Genomic DNA, 22,283 nt, shown 5'->3' on the forward strand with positions numbered 1-22,283 from the left:
GAGGAACTGCTTACCTTTAGAGAGCAGGGGGTGATGTGGGGCAGGTGGGGCAACCTGTGGGCGTTGTTCTGGATGGCTCGGCAGGGAATAGCCCATCCAAGGGCTCCGCCTGGAGGTTGGCTTATCTGGGAGAGGCTTGGGAACTCTTGTGGTGCAAGAGTGAATGAAGCCTAGGCACTTCTCTGTCATGATGTAAGTTGTTTGCATAACATTCTCCTCCTTTTTGGCATGGATGCAGCAGGCGACAGCACCAGGCTGCTCCTTAGGGGTGAAACTTGCTTGAAAATGGAAAACATGGTCTATTATTTATGGCTACTGCAGCAGTGCCTTGTAGGCCTGCTGGATGCAGGGCTTCCTTCTGGAGGAGCTGCACAGATAGTGGAGCAGAAGGTTTTTGACCCAAAGGTTTTGCAGCTTGGATTGATGGGGCAGGGGGCTGGGGAGGAGGTGGTGTGCATGAGCTGTGTGGTGGATGCACTCATGGCAGTTTCACCAGCTGGGGGGTGAGTGAGGTGAGCCTTTGTGTAGTTTTCAAGTCTTCTTCTCTAGCAGAACTGTTCTTGATCAAACAATACTTGTTTGAAAGCACTGAAAGTGTTTTGAAGAAATGTGTTTTCTGTCAACAGATTTTAAAATGTTTGTATGAAAACTTCGGGTGTAGTTTAATGTATTTGCTACAAAGTGAGTTTTCTAGTCAGTGAAAGGCTGGAAGGGGTCAACTAAAATGTGATGCTGTTCTGGCTGGCTTTGATTTATCTGCACAATGCAAACAGCAAGCTGGCCTGCTCTGTTCCTACAGCTGTGTGTTGTTTGAGAGATTAATTGTTCATTCTTGTTCTGAGTATGTTTTCTGAGGCTGTATAAATATAAATCTTCTACAGTGAGTCATTTTTTTAGGTATTTAATGGGTTAAGCCTCTCTTGATCATTTGCACTGTCTCCTCGTGAACTGTCATGGGTTTTTTGGTGGTTTGTCTTTAACATTCAAACCCACATTTTGAGTCTCTGCTTTGTGAGTCTTAATTATATTTTAATTCTCAAAGCATAGTAAATGGAATATTTATGCTGAATTAAACTTTATTTTAGAACAACAGGACGCTTTCACCTCAAGTCTAACTTTCTGTTGGTCTGCAAATGAAGTTTCAAAGCCTGGTTCTGTAAGTACTGTGGTATTTTCCCTGAGAGGTTTAGGGATTTGCTACCCCAGGCTGATCTCTTGATTGACTTTATTTTTTTTCCATTTTTTTTAAAATTTGAGATATAGTTTAAAGTGAGGGAATTTTTTGTCCAAGGTTTTGGGAAGAGTGACTCCAAGGGGAGAACTGAGTTTTTAGTGTAGTGTGTTGTTATTATTCTTTGTTTCTTTTGTTTTTATTCTTGTAATGTCAGGTTGTCTTGAGTAGATTAGCTTTTTATCCTTTCTGATCTTGAAATCCTGTTAATTATTAGGAGAGACAGACTAAATGAGGATCGATTTAAGAAATAAAAGCAAGAATGCCAAGAAGATACTTAACTAAATGTGGAATACCCTCTTTCTACTTACGTGCCAAAGAGGCTCATTACAGTTTTTAAAATGACCACTGCACTGTCATCACTGAATTTCTTGGGACGAATGGTTTTTCCTCCATTCCCAAGATAGCTGCTCAAAGGTGCAAGTCTGCAGGGAAGTTGTATCTGTTTGCAGGAGATGACTGGATAAAAAATGTTCTAGATGTAAGGGCTTGAAAGTGGATTTTGACTTGATAGAGAAATAGATATTAAACCAAGTGACAGCAATCTGTGTCAGGAAACTCAGAAAAAATAATAGTCTCTACTTAGATTTTTTAAAAAAGTCTTTATCTGTGCAAATCTTGAAGGGAGAAGAGCCTTGTGGTTAACAAGTACGTTCTTTATATGTGAGGAGAAGCACATGCACTGGTGCATAAAGAGGTTCAGAGAAGGCATGATCTCCCAGAATAATCCCCAGTCTGTGCTTGCCGTGCAGCTGGGAGCGAGGGATGCGCGCTGCCAGCCCGGCACGGTGGGATCACGGCTGGGGAAATCAGCACTGCAGCTCTCACTGAGCTCCTGTCCCATTGTAGGGGTGATGGGGTGGTGAGGAAACAAGGGCTTGGTTCCCAGCTCTGAGTTCTGTAGTGGTTTGGAAATGGAAACCTCTGCAAGATAAAAGCTCGTTTGTTAGTTGGAGGACCAAAGTGCTGTCTTGTGACACTGTGCTGCTGTGCCCTTGCTACGCCTCTTCCCTTGCCCTTTGCAGGGCTTTCTCAGGATTCTTGGAGGAGTTCTTTCCAATTTACATCTCAAGGCTTTCTTGTGTGTTTCTGAACCCTGAATTTGGGGGTAGCACCTCCAAACCATTATTCCTGTTTTTAGAGTGATGGTACCACTCTGCAACGTCTCTGATCTCATTAGTCCTGGCAGAGCTGATTACGTTCAACACAACCAGAATGTTGTGTTCTCTTCAACTGAGTTAAAATTTGTATTCACTCTGAAGTCCATCTGTTAACTCTCTTAACCTTTCTTCCTTACTCTTGTTCTCTGTTCATTTTAAACTTGCCAGTTGTGCTTGTCTTCTGTCCTCCTATTGTCTTACGCATTAGAAAAGTATTTGCAAAGTAAAGATACAGTATTTGAAGGCAGTGGTTAAAATAACCAATAGATAACTAGTCTCTTATCTCTGAGAAGTATATTGGTTTTTCCATCTGTCTAGTTTGCTGCACGTTCAATCCCTGACTGGCAAGGAGTTTTTTGTCATAGAAGGAAATCCCCGTAGGTTCAGGGTTTTTGTAGATTTTTTTCAGTAACAATACTCTGTTCAATTTCTTGTTTTCAGTCATTTATTTTTAGAATTTAAAACATTGCTTAATATGACTTTCAAAGCCTGACTCCTAAACAAACTAGTGATCAAAACAATAAAGAATGCCATATGGCTCCTACCACTCTTGATGCTGTTATATTTCTGAAGAGTATATTCTGTATTATTAATAACATTGAATGAAGCTCTCAGTGTGGGAAAATATTTACTGAAATTATTATGAAATACACTTTTCATAGTGTTCTAACCCAGGATGTTCTAGTCAGAGTAGCAGGAGTGGATCTTTTGGATTATGCAAATGCAGTGTGTTAGAAGATGGATGCTGAGGCTGATACAAATTATGGAGGGGGGAAGAATATGCAGCAACTGAAGAGCTTAAAGATTAACAGTATCATCATTTGTTATGTCCTCACTATTCATACAACATATGGAATTGAAATTCCACTTCAAGAGAAAAGGGAAACAAAATTAATAGTAATTGCTCTAAAAGCCTTCAGTATTATTTATATGAAACCAGATGGTTCAGAGCTCATATACAGAATAAACTTGTTTAAATGAAGATGATTTCAAGTCATACTTACAAAGAAGTTTTCCTAAAATATCCACATGGTTAAAATGTGAGTTCTATCTTGTAATGTCTATTCTTCAGAAGTAAATGCTGTAAAGCTCTGATGCAGCAAGCAAGCAAGTTGCTGTAAACAGATGAGCATATACTGAAAGCTCAGTTACATCCCCTTGACATAAGTGGGGCCCTGCACAAGATCTCAAGTCTTTGTTTCAAAGAAAGGGAAGGCATAAAGAAAATAAGAGCACAGATGATGACTGATGATCTAATTTACTCATTAGAAGGGCTTGGTTTATGGATATAGAAATGAGCAAAAACCCCACAGTTCTTCCACCTGTCAGGTGGATGTGGTTGGCTGAACCAAAAATTGCAGGAGCTCACTAGACAGCTGCTGGGTTTTGATTCATGTGGCTTTTGATGGTAACAGGTAAGAGCAAGAAAATGTGCTTTCACATTTGACTGCTCTAACAACTTAATTAGGACTGTCTAATCTTTTGACAGTTGAAATACTTTTTATAAAATTTAATTGGATTGTCTGAAGAAACTGGAGGAAAAAACTTGAATCTCTGTGTATATGCTGGCATGGTTTTCTCTTACTTCTGACCTTGAATACATGAATATTTAAGGTTTCAAGATTTGTATGTAGCCTTTTCTCCCTAAGTGAAACCAGAGATCTTCATAGATATTATCTCTTAGAAATGACATTTAAAAGTGAAAAACATAGACAAACCTTATGAGTGTTTGGGATTTTAATGATGGTATTTTTAGACATGTCTTTCACTGAACTGTGTAACGTTTAGATTATTCTCATGAACTGTTGTTTTTAGAAATATCTATGGCTTGTTGACAGCTGTTACATGTATATTGAATCAATAGGGAACAATTAACATACTAGTGAATGTTAGTCTCTTCTCTCTTATTAGCCTAAATAATCCATTCCAAATCCATTGTCAGTATTAAATAATGATGAATTATAAGTAATTAATTTAAAGGCACTGAATATATTGTTGTGTGACTAATTTTAAGGGGATGATATTGTACTTTCAGATGAGTAATGAAGGACTTATTTCATTGTCCTCTTCTACTTGGAATAAAGTACAGAACTGCAAAAGCATACTTAGCATAGAATGATATAATATCCTGAGTTGGAAGGAACTCAGCAGGATCATCCTGTCCAACTTCAAATTCCTTGAGCCAATCAAGATCATAAATGGAGTGCTCTTCAAGGAATTTCAGGTTCTTCTGGTTCTCCTTTCAAATATTGGTCCTTGAAAAAGTTCCTCTGTGATAGTAATACTAATTCAAACAGCAAAGGATTACAAAACCAAAATATATAAAATGTTTAACTTTCTCACAGTGAACATGAGCTAATCTTACTAGGCTAAATTTAAAGGTACCAATAGAGCAAAAAAAAAGGTTTTCTAATAATGATTTGGAGCTGATAGCCTGCTGGAAGAGCTGGGTTTTGTTCTTTGAAAAGGAAGCTTTTCTTTCCAGGGCTAAGAACCCCATTTATTGCACTGTGTCATTTTTAAATGTGAACCCCATTTATTGGAATAAGTTGTTTTTAAATGTGAAAGCTGTTTGGTCACTCAAAGTCTAAGGAGTGTTTATTTTTTAGTGTTGCTTATCAATTTTGCAGGCACTTCTGCAGAAGATAAGTGCAGGCAGCTGCAGTGCTGTTACCTTCCAGTCTATCTGTTTTCAATTTCAGAATTTGACTTGAAGATACCTTTATAGGGCCTGTCTCTGTTTCTTTGCTCCCAGGTCTTTGATGTCTTTGAGATTGTTATCCTAATTTTGATCTTAAAGCCCCATCCTAATTCCTGTAGCGTAGAAGCTCAAGCCTCCCATCAATTTCTGCTGTAGTTGTGGAGTGCTTAGAAAAATATGTTTCAAGAGGAGACTGATGAGCCTTTTGGAGGCCATCATGAGGCTTTGGATAATATGTTTTGATTATTAAAATAACGTGGATATATATGGCTGCATTGCTTAGTTACAAAATCATGACTACCTTTTGGCATAGGAGGGAATACTGGAAATAAAGCAGTTAGCCTTGGGGGAGAAAAGCCAACTTGAAAGAAGAGACTTGCAAATGCTAGCACTTAATTGCCACACTAATGCTGAATATATAAGTTATTCTCTCTCCTAAACATGAAAGATGTTTTATTGCACCATATAAAAGCTGATGTTGGGAGAACTTCACAGAATTGGTCATAAAACACATTTTTATTGATGTTACCATGTACCACTAGTCTAGACAAATGGCTTTTCCACCTTGAATACTGTGTTATTGCTCAGGAATGTTACTTACAAGAAAGAAGCTGTCTTTGTCCTTGATGGCTGGCATTGCAGGTCTGCTCCCCTGTGGTACCTTAACCACTCTATGTTTTATTTGTTCACAGGGTAGCCCTAGTTCCTTGAGAGTCCACCAGACACTGGATGCTTGTGGTAAACCATGGCAGCTGATGATAAGGTGGCCATTCTAACCGACGATGAAGAAGAACAGAAGAGAAAGTATGTGCTTGCTGATCCTTTCAATGGCATTTCCAAGGATCAAGACTTGCCACCCAATAATGAGTCCCCTTCGACAGAGACAACCACTGCCCCAGACGAAGAGCTGGATTGGTTAGAAAGGCACTGTGTCAAAATAAACAACGATCTTCTGATCTCGAAGGTCTTTTATTTTTTCTTCTATTCTGCGTATGGCTCTCTCTACCCCTTGCTGCCCGTGTACTACAAGCAGCTGGGTATGACACCCAGCCAGAGCGGACTTCTGGTGGGCATCAGGTACTTCATTGAGTTTTGCAGTGCTCCCTTCTGGGGAGTGGTGGCAGATCGCTTCAAGAAAGGCAAGATTGTCCTCCTGTTTTCGCTTTTATGCTGGGTTTTGTTCAACCTGGGCATTGGATTTGTGAGACCAGCCACCTTAAGATGTGTACCAAAGGGCCTTCCCCCTGCACATCCCACCAACGCAAGCAGCCTTTTAACAACAATTCTGCAAAACGCCTCGGTGTCTTCTCCAGTGACCACAGTGAGTGCTGCATCCCCAAAAGTTCGTGGGAGGAGAGACCTGGTCACTTCCACTTCAGTCACTTTGGAAACAACAGGGACACCTAATCCCGAAATAACATTCCTGATATCTACGCAGAGCAATGGTGAGGATTTTACCTTGGAAAACAGTACCCATTTGATTTTGCAAAGCACCACCACTAGCCCAGCCTCACTAGGGAACACATCTCTGAGCACCACCCCAGCTTCCATCAGCACAAAGCCGATGCCTTCTGACCAAGCTGTGCTCGTTTATGATCAGCAAGAAGTAGAGGCCATCTTTCTACTTATTCTGCTGGTTGTCATAATAGGAGAATTTTTCAGTGCTTCCTCTGTTACCATTGTGGACACCATAACTCTGCAGTACCTCGGCAAACACAGGGACCGCTATGGATTGCAGCGTATGTGGGGGTCTCTGGGCTGGGGGCTGGCCATGCTCTCCGTGGGAATTGGCATTGACTATACTCACACAGAGGTTGCCATTGAAGGTCAAGGATGTAAAGCTCCAGAGTACAAGAACTACAGGATCGTTTTCATTGTTTTTGGTGTCCTCATGACAATGGCACTAATTGTGGCCACCCAGTTTCGATTTCATTACGCGCACTTCAAGCAAGATGAAAATAAGAGAAAAGAGGTTGAGATCTCACAGGTGGACAGAAATGCCTCCAATGAATCTTCAGATAACACTCCTACCAGTATGAGCCAGTCACAGTCTTTCAGTTTTTGGGACCTAATTAAACTGCTGTGCAGTATCCAGTATGGCTCCGTGCTCTTTGTGGCCTGGTTCATGGGGTTTGGATATGGCTTTGTGTTCACCTTTCTGTACTGGCACTTGGAAGACCTGAATGGCACCACCACTCTCTTTGGAGTTTGTTCTGTGCTCAGTCACGTGTCTGAGCTGACTGCCTACTTCTTCAGCCACAAACTCATTGAATTGGTTGGTCACATCAGGTAAGATGGCAGCAATCATTAAAGAGCTGTACAAAAAATGGTGACTCAGGCTCAGCCCTTGTGTTACAAAGTGAAACTCAAGCTAATCTTTCTTTATTTTTTAATTCCTGCTCAGCTATGTGGCTCACATGATGGATTTTTTTTTTTTTTGGTATTTTAAGATTTGAAAATGCTCTGAAATGCTTGCTTTGCATCTGAGTTACATGTTAGTATGTGCTTTCTGCCTGGCACCATAACCTTTTGCAGATGGTTCCAGAAGATATCCTTGTTCCCTGATGCATCACTCTGAGATCTTTACAAATTGCCACCCACTCAAGGGTTGTCTGTTTTGACATACAAATACCATTAGTTTTTCAGTTTTTTTCCTGTGAGTAGCAGCATTGTGCAAACCTCCAGCTTTAGCCTAGTTCCCCTTGCAGGGCAGTTCTTTGCCCCCACAGTAGCCTGGAAAGGTGTCAGCTGCAGGCTGAGAGGGGAGAAGCTGAGCTGAGGAAACGAGGTGAGCACCTCCTGTGTACATGGCCTCGTAATCAGACTCTGGGTGTTGGCAGAATGAGGTTGCAGCCTGGCAGTGTCACTTACTAGTTCAGGGCTTGCTCTCCTCCTTCAGTTGCAGCAGTGTGTGTCAGCTGTGAAGTGAGATGGCTGCAGGGCTTGTCCTGTTGTTTTTGCCCTGTGTAAGTGAAAGCGACTGCTTCCAGCACGTTAGTGAACATTAATTTCCAGTAAATTCACTAAATTGACTTAATAGCCACATATTCTAAATCCCTCTGCTACTCTTTAAAAAAAGCACAGGGGAGGAAAGATGGGGAAAACCTGAGTTAATGAAGCTGCAAAGGTGAATTTTTTATATTTACTCAGGTATTCTGTGCATCTAAGTTCAGAGCTGTGTGTTAGCACCATATCCTTTCCAAATGCCTGGTTTATAATCATACGATCATACGGTCATTGAGATGTATTTTTAAGCTGTTTGCACTGTTCTTTTTGTGTATTTTGTTCTTTGTTTTGCTTTTATTGTTATTCATTTGACCTCTACTAAAAATGTTTGAGATGTTCAGCACAGTAATTTGAGAGATTACTTAAAAGATGGAGTTCTTTCTTACTTGAAGCTGAGGAGGATCTCTTTACTTAGAGTCAGTCTTAATCTCTGAATTTGACAATAATTAGTAAGAGAAAATGACACCTTGCATGCAAAGCCTGGAGGAAGGATATGATGATGGAGGAGTGGTGAGAACAGATCACAGTCTTCATGGCTAAAGATAGCTTGGGTATGCTCTTTCAGTGTATGTTATAGTACAGAATTCAGGCTTAGACTTCAACTAAAGAATGAAAACCAAAAGAGTGGTAGGATTGTGAATAGGATGGAATAGAAGGGATGGGGGCATTGGCCAGTGAAAAGAAGGATGATATATGGAATTAGCTCCCTTTTTTTTTTTTTTTTTCCCTGCTAAGCCTGTGAAGCCAAGATTGAATTGTTTAAACACTAGTCCCTGTTTGCTATGAAACAGCATTCTGCATACCTACACCTGGGAAATGCACATTAGTCATATTTTAGTGTTATCTAATGCTTGTGTTTAGTCATCACAGTTTGAGATGACTCCTCCTGGTTGCCTACCACCTTGTACTTTCTGAACTTTGTGTGTTTGAGAGGAAGCAAGCTTTTTTTTTTTCTTCTCCAAACAAATATGGATAGGAGTTCATAGTTCATCTTCTTTGACAGTTCTGTATATGTGTTGTCTGCTGCCTTCTAGTGCAGATAATAATTTTCCTATTAGGAATAAAATTCCAATAGCCTCCAGCTCCATATCCTTAGCCAGAAGCATTTGGTGTTGATATTTTATCTATTTTTTAATAGATCATAATTCCTTTCTTATGGGTTGTTTGATTTCTAGATGTAGACATTCTTTCTGCAGTATTTGAATACTTATCATTCAGTCTTTCTTTCTGTGCAGTTTGAAGACAGGATAAGTACCAGAATTGCATGCATTGTCACTGTAGCAGGAAAACATGCTATTGAATGTCCTTTGTAGAACTGCAAGGAAATAGGTGTTACACCTTACTAGACTCAGTTTCCCTTTTCAAGTCTTAAAACCATTGTATGTAGTGGCATATAAAACCCTTACAACAGTTTGAAACCTCTTATGTTTTCACAGTTTTTTAAAACTAATGTTCAAATTATTGTCCAAGCATTTTATGCATGACCATATTAACTATGGTCATGCATAATATCTGCTGATTAAAATACCCAGTTTCTGACTTCATTAGCTCTACTATTCATACACTTGTGCAGTGCATGTGTGCCTCTAGTATTTCTTTGAGAGGATATTAGGAAGAAGTTCTTTACTGTGAAGGGGTGAGGCCCTGGCACAGATTGCCCAGAGAAGCTGTGGCTGCCCCATCCCTGGAAGTGTTCAAGACCAGGCTGGGTGGGGCTTTGAACAACCTGGCCTAATGAATGGTGTTCCTGCCTGTGGCAGAGGAGTTGGAATTAGATGATCTTTAAGGTCCCTTCCAACCCAAACCATCCTATGATATTATGACCAAAAAAAATGTACAAAACTGGTTATGAAATATTTAGACCCCACCTGGTGTAGGAGCACTCAAAACTGCCAGTCACTTAAGAATATGATGTCAAGCTCTGAAAATAACTTCCTGCTTGAGGTTGAGCTAGAATGTGTTTGTCTGACCACAGTTCCAGCATGTGAGCTTTTATGGGAAGCAGAGACTGGTAGTCATGGCTGTAAACAGCTTAGACTTCTTGTCACAAATATAGATTCAGTGCTTTAAATGTTTAACCTGTGAAGTGAGTCTGGTGTCTCTGTGGGTGCTGCATATAGGGTTCATAAGGAACATCTGTTTATATTTTCCATTTAGGTCTGATAAGGAGCCTAAGTGATTATTATAAATGCATTTTTTAAAAGACTCTGTAAATATAGAAAAGTTTTTGGCATATACCCCTCCAAAACCATATTTATAGAAATCTTCATAAACTGTAATTTACCTAAAACTCTGTACATATGTTCTTACAAATTAAGAGGTAGAACCTGACTAAATTGCTGCTCTTAAACTCCGAATCCAAATCTTTCTGCCAATGTAACATATTGGAAAAAAGATAGGTGAGTGGTTAGTGTTGATGGAAGAGCTCTGAAGCAGCAGGAGGTCACATCTCTGGTCTGGCTGTGCTAGGGAACAGCTGAGATAGGAAGACAGTTCTTGGTGAACAGAAAAAGTTTTTGCTAGGCAAAAATGAAATTAAGCTGTCTAGAACTCATCCTGAACAGAGAGGTGCATCTGTACTGCTGCTGAGGAAAAACAAATGTATAGGGTGAGGCCATTCCTTTGTATTCCTGAGAGTATGCATCACCCTGGGCCTTTCCAGTAGGGCAGTGAAGACAGGAGCCTGCAGACCTTGTGAGTTTGGTTACCTTTTGAGGCTGATGTGTCCTGATACATTTCAGCAATGTGGTTGTACATAAGAGCTACATGAAATTGTGGCTATGAAAGGAATCAAGTTATTTGTTTGGAACAGAAGGCATTAATTAAAGGATGAGATGAAATTTATGATTCACAGCACAAAGAACAAGTTTGTTCTCATTATTGTATAACAGTGAACTTTTCCGTGGCTTCCCATGTTTTCTTCCTTGAATGCTTGGGCTTTTGTTGCCTAAAGGCAGCTTAAACCAGCTATTCATGGACCTCACATGTATCTGGAAGCAACACAGCTTGGTTTGATGTATGACTGAGGGGAGATGACTTCCTGCCAGCTTGCCCTACTCGTTGAAAGTAAATTCATGTTGTTGTGAAATGCACAGGCCTTTTTTGATATCACTGACATGATAAAAACTCTGGTGCTGGATTTTTCACTGTCAACATGTGTATTTGGAGACCTCAGATGCTGTGTTTTTGTGATGGTGTCTCACTCTAGATTTTCCAGTGGTTCTGTACCATTTAATTAATACTTGGTGTGCATTTGTAGAAAAACTAACTGAAAAGGCAGCAGAAAGAATAGAGCCCTTTCACAAGGTTAGTGCTTCACCTTAATTATCAATTGCATTTATTTCACTTATGTCAAACCAGGGTTCAAACAACAAGCCCTGTTGGGACAACAAATTATCCTCGTCCCTGAAAAAAATCTTTAGAGGTTGAAATAGCACCCTTTCTCAAGCTGTAAACATGTTTTCAATTAAGTCTTTGTTTCCCAAGATCCATCTAAAAATAAGAGGAAGATAGCTGGATGAATGAGCACCCCAGAGGGAAGCTATGCTAAATCTAAGAACTGGAAGGGAAGAGTCATCAGGTTAAATGTGCAATGGGAAATGCACTTCACAAATAGTCTTTGTATTTCATTGTTTAAAAGCTGTTTTAAGAGGTTTTGTTGGGTTTTTTTCCTCTAAATTCTGAGATGCAGCATCTGCTGCTTTTCAACAGGATGGCTAAGTTTTATCCTGAGGCATGTTGTTATAAACCATATTGCTTCTGTGGGATGTGTTTTAGAGTAGTTCTGAGCAGTTTGCTGATACTGGGACTATAAACTTATATTAATTGGGTTAAAATTAATTCCTTTAATACAAACCTGCTCCAGGCTTTCATTGAAATGGCAGAATGAATCTCTGGATGATTAGAAAAGCAGGTTGTTTGGAAAGGATGTTGAATGCACTCAGAAATTCTCTCTCTGAAACACAATCCCGTTTAGAGTGTGGCATAGAACTACAGAGCTCAATTAAAAGCTCAGTGGGCTTGCTGTCTCTTTGATTTATTTATTTTCTATTAGGATTTTGAATGTGTTGAATGGGCAGGAGGAGAGTTTATGTTTGGGTGTAGGACTTGAAGGATATATTTTCTGTTGAGCAAATGCTTTAGACTGGCAAACCCTGTGCATGCAAATAACTTCTAAATTGGTAAGCTGTATTATAACATACCAGAAAGGCAAAGTGCAGACTATCCTGACTTCTCCTTCCTTTATTTCCTTTAGAGTGCTTTATATTGGCCTTGCCTGTAACACAGCACGGTACATCTACATCTCGTACCTGGAAAATGCCTGGACGGTTCTTCCGATGGAAGTGCTTCAAGGTAAGACCTTCCAGCACAAGATCAGGTGCTTCTATTTATCTTGTTTTCAAGTGAGCTATGATTGAATAAAAAATACGGTATTTCACTATTGTTTTGACCACAAATACCCCAGAAGATGCAGTTTCATCAAACACATAAACCATTACTGTTTATCCTCGGAAAAAATTTGACGTTGAAAGGGTGGGTGTGCATTTGATTGTGCACAGTTCTCTGCTTATTCAAACAGAACTGTGTGAGACCAACACACCCTTTAAATAAACAAAGAGACAGAAGCATGAGCTACGAGGGTACACACCTACTGCAAATCCTGTTTGGTGATAAATGTGAACGTCATTAAATGCCAGAGGTTGCAGTCCTTGAAAGGATGCCGCAAAAAACCTCCAAACATAGTCTGGGTCGTTCTGTCTCTGTTAACATATTTCAGTTTTCCTGTTCCATCAGTACTTTTAGATGATAGAATTTTTGTTTTAATAGCTACAGCAGAAGTTCTCTCAATAGCTTTCTGAATGCTAAGAGAACTTCTTTAAGAGACATGCCCTTTCACAAACTTATTTCCAAGGACAGAGGTGTGGTCTATTGACAAGTAACTTGAGTCCTGTTTTCAGATCCTGTTGTAGAAGTCTGTAAGAACTTCATTGCAATGTTAAAGTATACATTGTTCTAGCTTAGTCTTTATGACTTTTTTGTGTCTTTTTTGTGACCTTTTTTTGTGGTGGGTATCACTTCTCAAAACCATGAAAACGTGGAATTGTTTTACTTTCTATTTCTTCAATGTTTGAAGAGTGCCATTTTTTACCATCTTTTTAAAGCCAATATTTTGGTTTTAAACAATAATATTTAGATTTTTTTCCTACAGATTATACTTAGAAGTTTCGTTCTTCTGTATGCAGCATAACTTGAATTTAAATTAACTTTTTTTACTATACTTACAGAAGTCTTTGTAAGGTAGGCTTTGAGTTACAAAATGCCATTAGAGAGCACTGTGTGGATCTCTGCATACACACAGAGTGATCCATTTGTGTCCTGGCTCCTTAACGTTCTGAGCTAACAAAATCAGGTTATTATATTATAATTGCCACAACAGCAAGCTACTGAATTTTCTCATTAAAAAAGCCCCCAAACCCCCAAACAACTATTGAATTGATGCTTCATTGTTCATACCAAGTGTTAAAATAGGAACATGTTAGAAAGAACCTGAAGAATAAGTATGTGTTATACTCTCATCTGATCAAACATCTAGGGAAAACAAATGATGAATACAAAGCTTTGGATGTTGCCTTTTAGGTAATCCTGTTTTAAAGATATCACATATCAAAATACAGGAAAAATTCCTTTTGGTTTTACCTATACAGCCATAAGTTTGTGCCTGGAAGTATCCTATAAGTCATTGCTGAAAAAGACATTTCTTGTACTTTGCATGTGGTTTTTATTCTGCTGAAATTTCAAATGCATAGGTTTGCCTTTACATACAGCAAAGTATCCAGTACACAAATCCTGAGTAATTGAGATTTGAAGAAAAAATTAAGGACCTTCAGAATAATACTTTGTCATAAATGTATCTGCCAGATGTTACCATATTTAGCCACTGCTGAATCATGGGCTCCTTGGTTAATCTGGCTATTTGCAGTTATTTATAGTCAGCAAATGAGAGAGCTAAACACAAACCAAACCCACGCACAGCTCCCCCACCCAGCCCCCAGGTCTCTGTGTTCTGTGTGCCCTTTTCTGCCTGCATCAGACGTCATTTGTTGGTCCCTGATGTCCACGGGTGCCCCGTGTGTGTCTAACCACTGCCACTGCATTTGTAGGATTCCAGTCATCTCACTCAGTATTGCCAAATGGGGGATCAAGGTTATCTTTTTAGAAGTACTGCTGACTTTCCCCCCACTCATTTATTCATTCTCTTCCTCCTTGTAACAGTTTTCATATTTTCTAGAGTTGTTTTTTTCTGCAGCAGTTCCAAGTCCTGTTTCTTTGTGCTCTGCTTTCTCTCCTACATGACCACTGTATTGTCAGTGGCAGTAAGAAGTGGTACCTTAATGAAATTTGGTGAGGTGCAATCTCTTATTTTTAAGTGAGCTTATTGACAGAGGGAAGCAAGAGTTGTAGCTCTTTTCTCTATGTAAGGATTGTATTGAAAACCAAAAAAGAGTAGATTGTGTACAACATGTGGGCACCATGTGGGCCATCAAGTTGACAGGTCTTTGAAACCCCTCAGTGAAATCCTTGCTCTAATTGTGCAGAACTTTTTTCCAGGAAGCTGTCACATGTATATAAACTCCAGTTCCATCAACTCGAGGGGTTTTAAGGCTAACAGAAGTTTTAGTTGACTTCTGTAAAAAATTTATTTTTCTGCTTAATGTGTTCCTGCAATACAAGCAGGATTATCCCCATGTGCTGTTGCTGAAGGGCATGGAGACCTTTCTGGAAGATGACTCTGCAGACTGTGTCTATTGATTGTAATAAGAACCCTGCTATGTTCCAGCTGCTGTTTGTAGATGGGATGAGGACATTGTACTCTCAAAGGAGTAAATGAGGAGATTTAAACTCACTTCTCAATCCAAAGTTTTCAACCACTATGCTGTATTGACTTGCACAGGCAATGTATGAAAATAAGAGCTAAGGCTGAATCTGTAATGACTGAAGATTTCAAGACCTCCTTATAAAGCATATATATCTATGTATATTGCACACAAGCAATCTTGTTTATTTGGCACTTAGCAGATAAAGTTTTGCTATGCTAGTTAGCTGTAATTTATTGTTCCAGGGCACTGGTCCAGGTTCTCTGATAACAGCTATGCTAGCTCACTAATTTGCATGACAGGAATTTTTTCTAAATTACAAAACTACCTTGTTAACCTGAAAATGAGCTGTTTTCACTTGGCAGTTGCTCAGCAAGCTCCAAAACAAGTACTATTCTAAGAAGTGACTCCTACTGATGTTCCAGCAACACAGTTATGTCTAGAGAGCAAAGAGTTTGGCCTTTGGCTGACAATAATTATGATACATATTTCTCTTTAAATAAATTTGGATCCCCAAACCTTCAGCTCACGGTTTATGTATGAATTATTCTAAATTCACTAAAATTACAAGCATCACTCTAGGGTTGCTGCACTTGTTGGAACTGTTGTGCAGATGATGAAATGGTGGTTAGTGGTTTTAGCAAATGATGTCACAATATATATAGTGAGCAGCTTCTTTTAGAAAGAATTGTGGTTAGCAGTAACAGTAATGCAGACCAGACTTCTTATGTAAGCTGTGGTAAATACTGTTTCAAATAGTTACTGTTGTATAAATAATTATGATAAAAATCACATTATTAATGTACTCATACTAAAATAAAAGGGCTGTGCCTTTAAAGGCAAGTGTAGTGAGCTGATTTAAAGGTATGGATTTGTTTTCAGAGAAACTGAGAACACTGTGTTCTCGTGGGGCTTTCACTGCTAAAGATGAAAACATCCTAGAACCTGTTGGTTAAGTTATGGCCTTTTGTATTCAAACAAGCTCAGTTCAAATAATTTCTAATGTGTTTTTTATTTGCCTGGCTTTACGAATTTACTTGCTCCTAAGAGCCAATAAAACTGCATGTTTTATGTTAATTGATGTACTTTCTAAACCAAAACCACTTTACCTATTTTAAATTAGCTCTGCTTTGTTATTGGGACAGCTTTTGGTTGCTATTTGCAATGTGTCCATGCATCTGCATTAAAGAAGGTAGAGATTCAGTGAATTTTAAAACTCTTAAGCTTTTTGCATAGAAAATCTGTGAGTTTTAAAGCCTTAAACTCTAAATGGTAAGGTAATACAGACTCATTTTAATGCAGCTTTTTGTTTTTCAATAGAGATGTTCTAGTACCAAAACCTTGAGAGAGAGATACATGCACACATATATGTGTAATACCCAAAGCTTGAGGAGTTTTGGGTTTGATTTTGAGTGAATTTGACCTGGACAGCCTGGTGGACATCTAACATGTGTATACCTGCACTATATCAATTTCATATAGTGCTATTTCTCATTTCACCTAAGCAAAATCCACATTATTCTGTATGTTACGAAAATGTGTTTTCTTGCTTTTAGGAGTCTTCAGCCTAAATGCCTAAGTAACTATTGATTGTCCAACTGTTCATTACTAAGTCAAGTGTAAAGGACAGAAACATGTTGACTGAATCATCAGTTGTGCCAATATTTGTTTAAAACTGAGGCAGTAGAGCTTAGGAATTGGTAAACTGTGATGACTATTTTTAATACCTCTGAAATAAGGAAAAAAAAAATCCCACTCAATCTGAGGGTGGCAAAACAGTTCAGGCTTATTTAATGTGTGATGAACTACAAAACTGTTTTGTTTTTCTAACTTCTCCACAACCCTGCCTTTTCCTGTCCTGTTCTTCCCCACTCCACCCCAGGCAGGTGCTCCAAGGCGAGGGCTCCACCTGCAGCCAGCCTCCCACATTGAGGGTCATGTGCTGGCTGTCCCTTAGCTCTCCTGCAGGAGGAAAAAGTGATCCCGACCCTAAATCTGCTGGGCAAACACTTGCATGGTCTCTGATGGGGGCTGGGACTGCCGTGGGGCCGTGGTTGGTGGCACTGAGGACTGGGTTTTTGTGGAGAGTAAGACGGGCAGGAGGGGATTAATTCTTGCCTATGAATGAATAGGCATGGATATCTCTGATACTGTCTGGGTTTTATGACCTTTGTGCTGCCTTCACTGTGGTGGTAAGGAGACTGCTGAGAGGCATCAATGCTTTAATTGCCTGCAGCTTGTGAAACTGGGACTGTATTCCAAAGGCCCTGGGTCACTATGAAGGCACAGTGAATCTGGCAGAGAGACTTGTCTCCCTAGGGACTATGTCTCCAGAAGAGAACTGAGGTCATCTTAGAGGGAGAAAGAGCTTTTGACAGGCTCTGCAGAAGGAGGTGTCCTGTCTCTCTGTGGCTTGGTTGCCAGTATCACACTACCAAAAGCTGATTTGTACTTCACAGACATTTGTCACTGGAGGGTGTTTGTTGTTTTTCTCTCCATGTGCTCCAGCTGGTGAGTGCAGTGGCTCAGATGTTGTGCTGGCACCCCGTGGCCCTGGTGCTCCTGACAAAGTCTGCTTTCTGCAGGTGTCACACATGCGGCAATCTGGGCAGCCTGCATCTCGTACCTGAGCGCGGCCGTGCCTCCGGAGCTCAGGACGTCGGCACAGGGAATACTGCAAGGTCTCCACCTGGGGCTGGGCAGAGGATGTGGAGCCATGGTTGGAGGGGTTTTGGTCAATTACTTCGGTAAGGAAAAGTAATAGTGAAAATTTTAGTTTTCTTTATTCTGGTTTTACCAAACTGTCGGGTTTAAACTTCTTTATGCTGTAGGTATTGTTATATGTTAAGGAGTTGTACATTTTGTATACGGGATCATAGAACTTCTCAGGCTGGGGAGGGCCTTGAGATCTCCAGTCCAGGCCCTGATTCAGGCAAGGTCAGCACTGCATTCAGACCAAATTGCTCATGGCTTTGTTCTGTCATTGTTCCAGATTGATTCAATATGTTACACGTAGATATTTTCATTATCATGTTGAATACCTAACCTCATCTGTAAGATGAATGAATCCTTTATGAGAGAATAGGTTGATACTATAAAGCCTCTCGATGAACAAATGAGAATCTAATTACTTGCTTAAAAATCCTTTACAAAGCCTGTTGAAGAAGTGATGGGGGAGGAAAATGTAATGAAACAAGCTAATAAGAGTCTACATGGGCAATATGTAGCCAAGAAGCACATAATGCTGACTCATTTTATTTTATTAAGTAAGTAGCTTCTCAATTTAGGAAAAAAATCTCATTACAGGTCCTGCTGCCACATTCAGAGGAATAGGGATGGCTTGTTTAGTGATTCTGCTTCTGTTTGCACTGATCCAGTGGATGTTGGTTCCTGATGAAGAAGAAGGTAAATGTTCATGTCACAGAGACACTACAGAATTAGAAGTAGTGAAAAAAAAAGATCTCTATGTAGCTGCTCCTGCAGCTTTACTTTTGTATGTTTGGTGTCTTGACTCAACTGATTTTGACAAAACAGCTCATTTTCAAGTGGGAAGTTTTTGTCCTGAGCAATGAAGAAATTGAAGTGGTATGCTGCTGCTCCTGCAAGAAGGGCAACATTGAGTTCTTGAGTGTCCATAGAAGGAAAGCATGATAGATTTTGCTGCCTGTATGTCCTCTCAGTTCTGAGAATCCTTAGGTTAGTCTTCACAGCTGTAGTGAGTCATTTCAGTTGCATCAATTCGTTAAGGTCACCTCAATCCCACTTTGTGCTCTCATATTCTGCCAGTCGAAGCCACCTGCTAGAAATTGTAGAGGTGGCTTCAGAGGACAAAAAAATTATATAGATTTTTTTTTTAAACCTGAGATTCTCCGCTGTGGTGGTACTTGAACTTTTAAATCTCTGTCTTCATCAATATAAAGGCAACCAGAAACTAAATACTTGGAGCAAAGTTAGAGGTTTGCCATGCATTAATTCTTAAAAGGACAATAAAAGTCTGGCTAACTGTGAAAAGTCATGAATTTTTGAGCTGCTTTTTACCTAAATACTTTCCAGTATGAGTTTTGAGTATGAAATGAAAGTTAGGGTTTTTTTAGCTGGAATATTAAATTGACTAGTTATCAAGCTGCCTGTACTGAAGTGTTCACATATATATTTTGCTAGTGTTTTCTTCACCTGTATTCAAATTATAATGGCAGAAAATGGAAAGGTGAAAAGGCAATTTGCTGCTTCATTTTCCTGTCAGCATTCAGTTAATTACAAATGAATCTACAAAAGGCCAGTTTGTTCATAGTGGCCTTGTTCTCTTTGTTTCTGTCTTTGGTTTTCATTTAATACACACTATCCATTTTAACAGTGTGTATATTAATTTAAAGCATGACAGTAATTAGGCTGCTTTCAAGCAGACCAGTTGGATGAGTAAAATTAAGTATGTGGTCAAGTGTGTACAGAATTAGTCTCTTCATTTCTTCACTCCTTGAGAACATTCAGCCCTTGCTTAAAATACCCAGTACTATCTAGGAGTTTGTAAACCAAATGTCATTTTATAATTTAAAAAAAAATATCCTCTTAATCTGTAAAATACTGTCTTCAGAAATTTTTTTTCAAAGTTTACAGAATATGTTTTTACAGAGAGCACAGAGCTATTGCTGAAAATATCCCCCAGTTACTAAAAATCTGTTTCATTATTTTTGTATGAATACTCTGGCTCTTCAAGATTGTAAGGCACATTGTGTTGGGTCATGGCAGTCATTTTATGGATGACATTTCAAGATAGTTACAAAAACTATTACAGTTTATTGGAAGACCTGAGATGTAAAGGTCTCTTGGGAGGATTTCTTCCTTTACCTGAAACTCTTTGACAGATATTCTGTGTCTTCCAGTGTGTCACCATCCTTAATTCTTGTCTCACTAGCTGCAGAACTCCATAGGAGCTCTTTGCTGGGGACAGCTGGAGTTTTTCGTGCTCCTCAGGCCCCGTGCAGTGGCACAGCAGCTGCTCTCCCCAGGCACCACCACGTTTCCCTGACCAGACCGTGCTGTGTCTGGCTCCTGGTGGCTCGTGCCAGTGTTCTGCTTTCAGGGCAGTGATAACCACGGTGTGAAAGCAAGGAACACTTCATGCTCGTTGTCTGCTTCAGGGTTGTTCTTTTTTTAAGCTTGTTGGCTTTGCCAGTGATGATTTTGTTTTAAACTTCAGAAAAGACAATGCTGGCGGAAAGGATTCCAGTGCCTTCCAGTCCTGTTCCCATAGCAACTATTGACCTTGTGCAACAGCAGTCGGAAGATATCATGCCTCGGACTGAGCCCAGACTCCCTCCAAAGAAAACTAAACACCAGGAAGAGCAGGAGGATGTGAACAAGCCTGCCTGGGGCATCAGCTCTTCTCCATGGGTCACCTTAGCTTATGCTGTCTACCAGATAAAAGAGATGGTTAAACTATCCAAAACCAATCCCACTCCTGAGAATCAGCCTTTACAGGTAATCTTCTAATGTTCAGGAAGCTTTTATGTAATTTTAGCTGCTTTAAAACCTTTATAGCTCTGTAAATCTGTTAGTACCTGGTAGGTGTTTTCTGTCAGCTTATAGTAAAACTGGACTTGTGCACAGTAGATGAAATAGAGTTGTTTCCTATGTATAATGTAGCAGGAGTAACTTTGCAAGTAGTATCTTCCTGAAGATGGTAGGAGAAGAGACAGAAAGGGACTCTGTATTACAGACTTGGATATATTTGGATTCCTTTTAAGTTTACATTTCTTTTCATATTAGTTGGAATCTGCAGGTTATGCATTTTGTAAAATTTACAAGGTGATAATTGAACAGGAATATACACAGCTTCTTAATGCACTGTAAAATTATTTTTATTTAGTTTTGCTTAGATGATGCTGTCAGACGTGTATGGCTGCTGATTGGATACAGAACCTTTTTTTCACATGAAGTTAATCTCTTTTTTACCTAGAGTTACACCAGATAAGAGCCAATCTGTGACTGAAAAATATCTGGTGGCTGGTGCTTACTGTGCACCATTACCCTTCTGTTCAGTCTCCCCACAGAGCAGCTTGCAGTAGCTGCCTCAGTGGTTGGATGGGCTTGGATCTTGAACTTGTAATGCTCTGGCCATGCCTTTCCAACTGGAGCTGGAGCACACTGCTGAGCCAAGTAGGGAGGTGTTGTCTGTCGGGGTTTGGAACAGCAGGGTCAGTCTCAGCCCTGTGTTTACCTGTCTGAAGTTCAGGGTGGGTGAGGTTCCTTCTTGCACCCAGTAGGCGTTAACACAGAAATGCTTTTTCCACAAGTGCTGTGAAGTGCCAGAAGGGCTTTTGTGCCTGTTCTCTAAGGCACATGTTCTCTTTACAATGCTTTTATTCCTGTAAAAATCCAGTGCTGATACAAAAGTACTTCTTGATAATGTGCCAAAATTCATTGCACCAAGGAAATTGTACCATTTTCTTTGTCATGTGTATTCTCCAAAATTTCTCGTCCCTGTTTCTGGAGTATGCTCCAAGAGGACAAACTTGCTTCAAAATATTTCAGGTTTTGCGCTCAGTCATTTATTTTAGGCTGATAATATTAAAATACTGAAAGTAGGAAAAGGCTGCCAAGCTCTCTTATTAAATTTGTTAAATAGCTTCCTTAAAATGAAAATTGGTCATTTGGAAGGAGGGTCAGTGCACAGAGAACTAGGGACAAAAATGATTCCTTCTTCCTTAAGATTTTGGATCAGTTTTGCTTCTGCTCGCTCATAGTCCTTCAGACAAAGGGACATAGTAGCCTTATTCTCTGTGCTTCAGTGCAAAACAAATCATCATAGGCAGTGTATCATCTTCTAATGAAATGTGTTAGTGTGGAGGTTTGCTGTTTCAGCCCTGGGAATGTATCTGGTGCTCTTATGTTCCCTGATAAGGCTTGTTTGAGAAGACTGGATAGATTTGTACATCAATATAGCAAAAATTGTGCCAGTCAGAAAGTCTCAGCAGTATCTTGGGGAGGGTGGGATCAACTGAGAAAAGCTGTATTTAAGAAGCGTGGGGGAAAAAAAAGTAATAGACTTGCTTAGTCATAAGAATTATCTTGTCTAAACACTTTGAAGTCCAGTTAATTGTTTTTTTCCCCTTGAAACACAAGTTTGTTTTTTGCATGCTTCTTGGGAAAGTGCAGTTAGGAAAAGATATGGAAGGTAAGCTGCTGTCTGCTTGCTATTAGTGTCATCTGGATTTAAATGTATTACTTTTGCTTTGCTGCTTTAAATTTGACTTGTTATGTTGCATTCAAAGCAAGTGCTTTGTGCCGTTCCAGCAGTGCCTGAATGCATC

At 39.7% G+C, this 22,283-nt stretch overlaps 1 protein-coding gene across 7 annotated transcripts in view; it reads left to right on the forward strand.

Moving 5' to 3' along the window:
* MFSD6 (major facilitator superfamily domain containing 6) overlaps positions 1–22,283 on the forward strand; it is a 43,967-nt gene that overhangs the window by 19,371 nt on the left and 2,313 nt on the right. For 3 of the 7 annotated variants that reach the window (XM_064433830.1, XM_064433831.1, XM_064433828.1), the window contains 5 exons: positions 5,785–7,381; positions 12,354–12,451; positions 17,559–17,720; positions 18,280–18,378; positions 20,171–20,451. In XM_064433830.1, the coding sequence (XP_064289900.1) occupies positions 5,838–7,381; positions 12,354–12,451; positions 17,559–17,720; positions 18,280–18,378; positions 20,171–20,451 (2,184 nt within the window). In that variant the 5' untranslated portion in view covers positions 5,785–5,837. Of the gene's footprint in view, positions 1–35; positions 193–5,784; positions 7,382–12,353; positions 12,452–17,558; positions 17,721–18,279; positions 18,379–20,170; positions 20,452–22,095; positions 22,148–22,283 lie in introns of those variants that run through there. The other 4 variants (XM_064433832.1, XM_064433833.1, XM_064433834.1 and 1 more) reach the window with 4 other exon arrangements.

The sequence above is a fragment of the Passer domesticus genome, chromosome 10, assembly GCF_036417665.1.
Source record: "Passer domesticus isolate bPasDom1 chromosome 10, bPasDom1.hap1, whole genome shotgun sequence".
NCBI classification, from domain to species: domain Eukaryota; kingdom Metazoa; phylum Chordata; class Aves; order Passeriformes; family Passeridae; genus Passer; species Passer domesticus.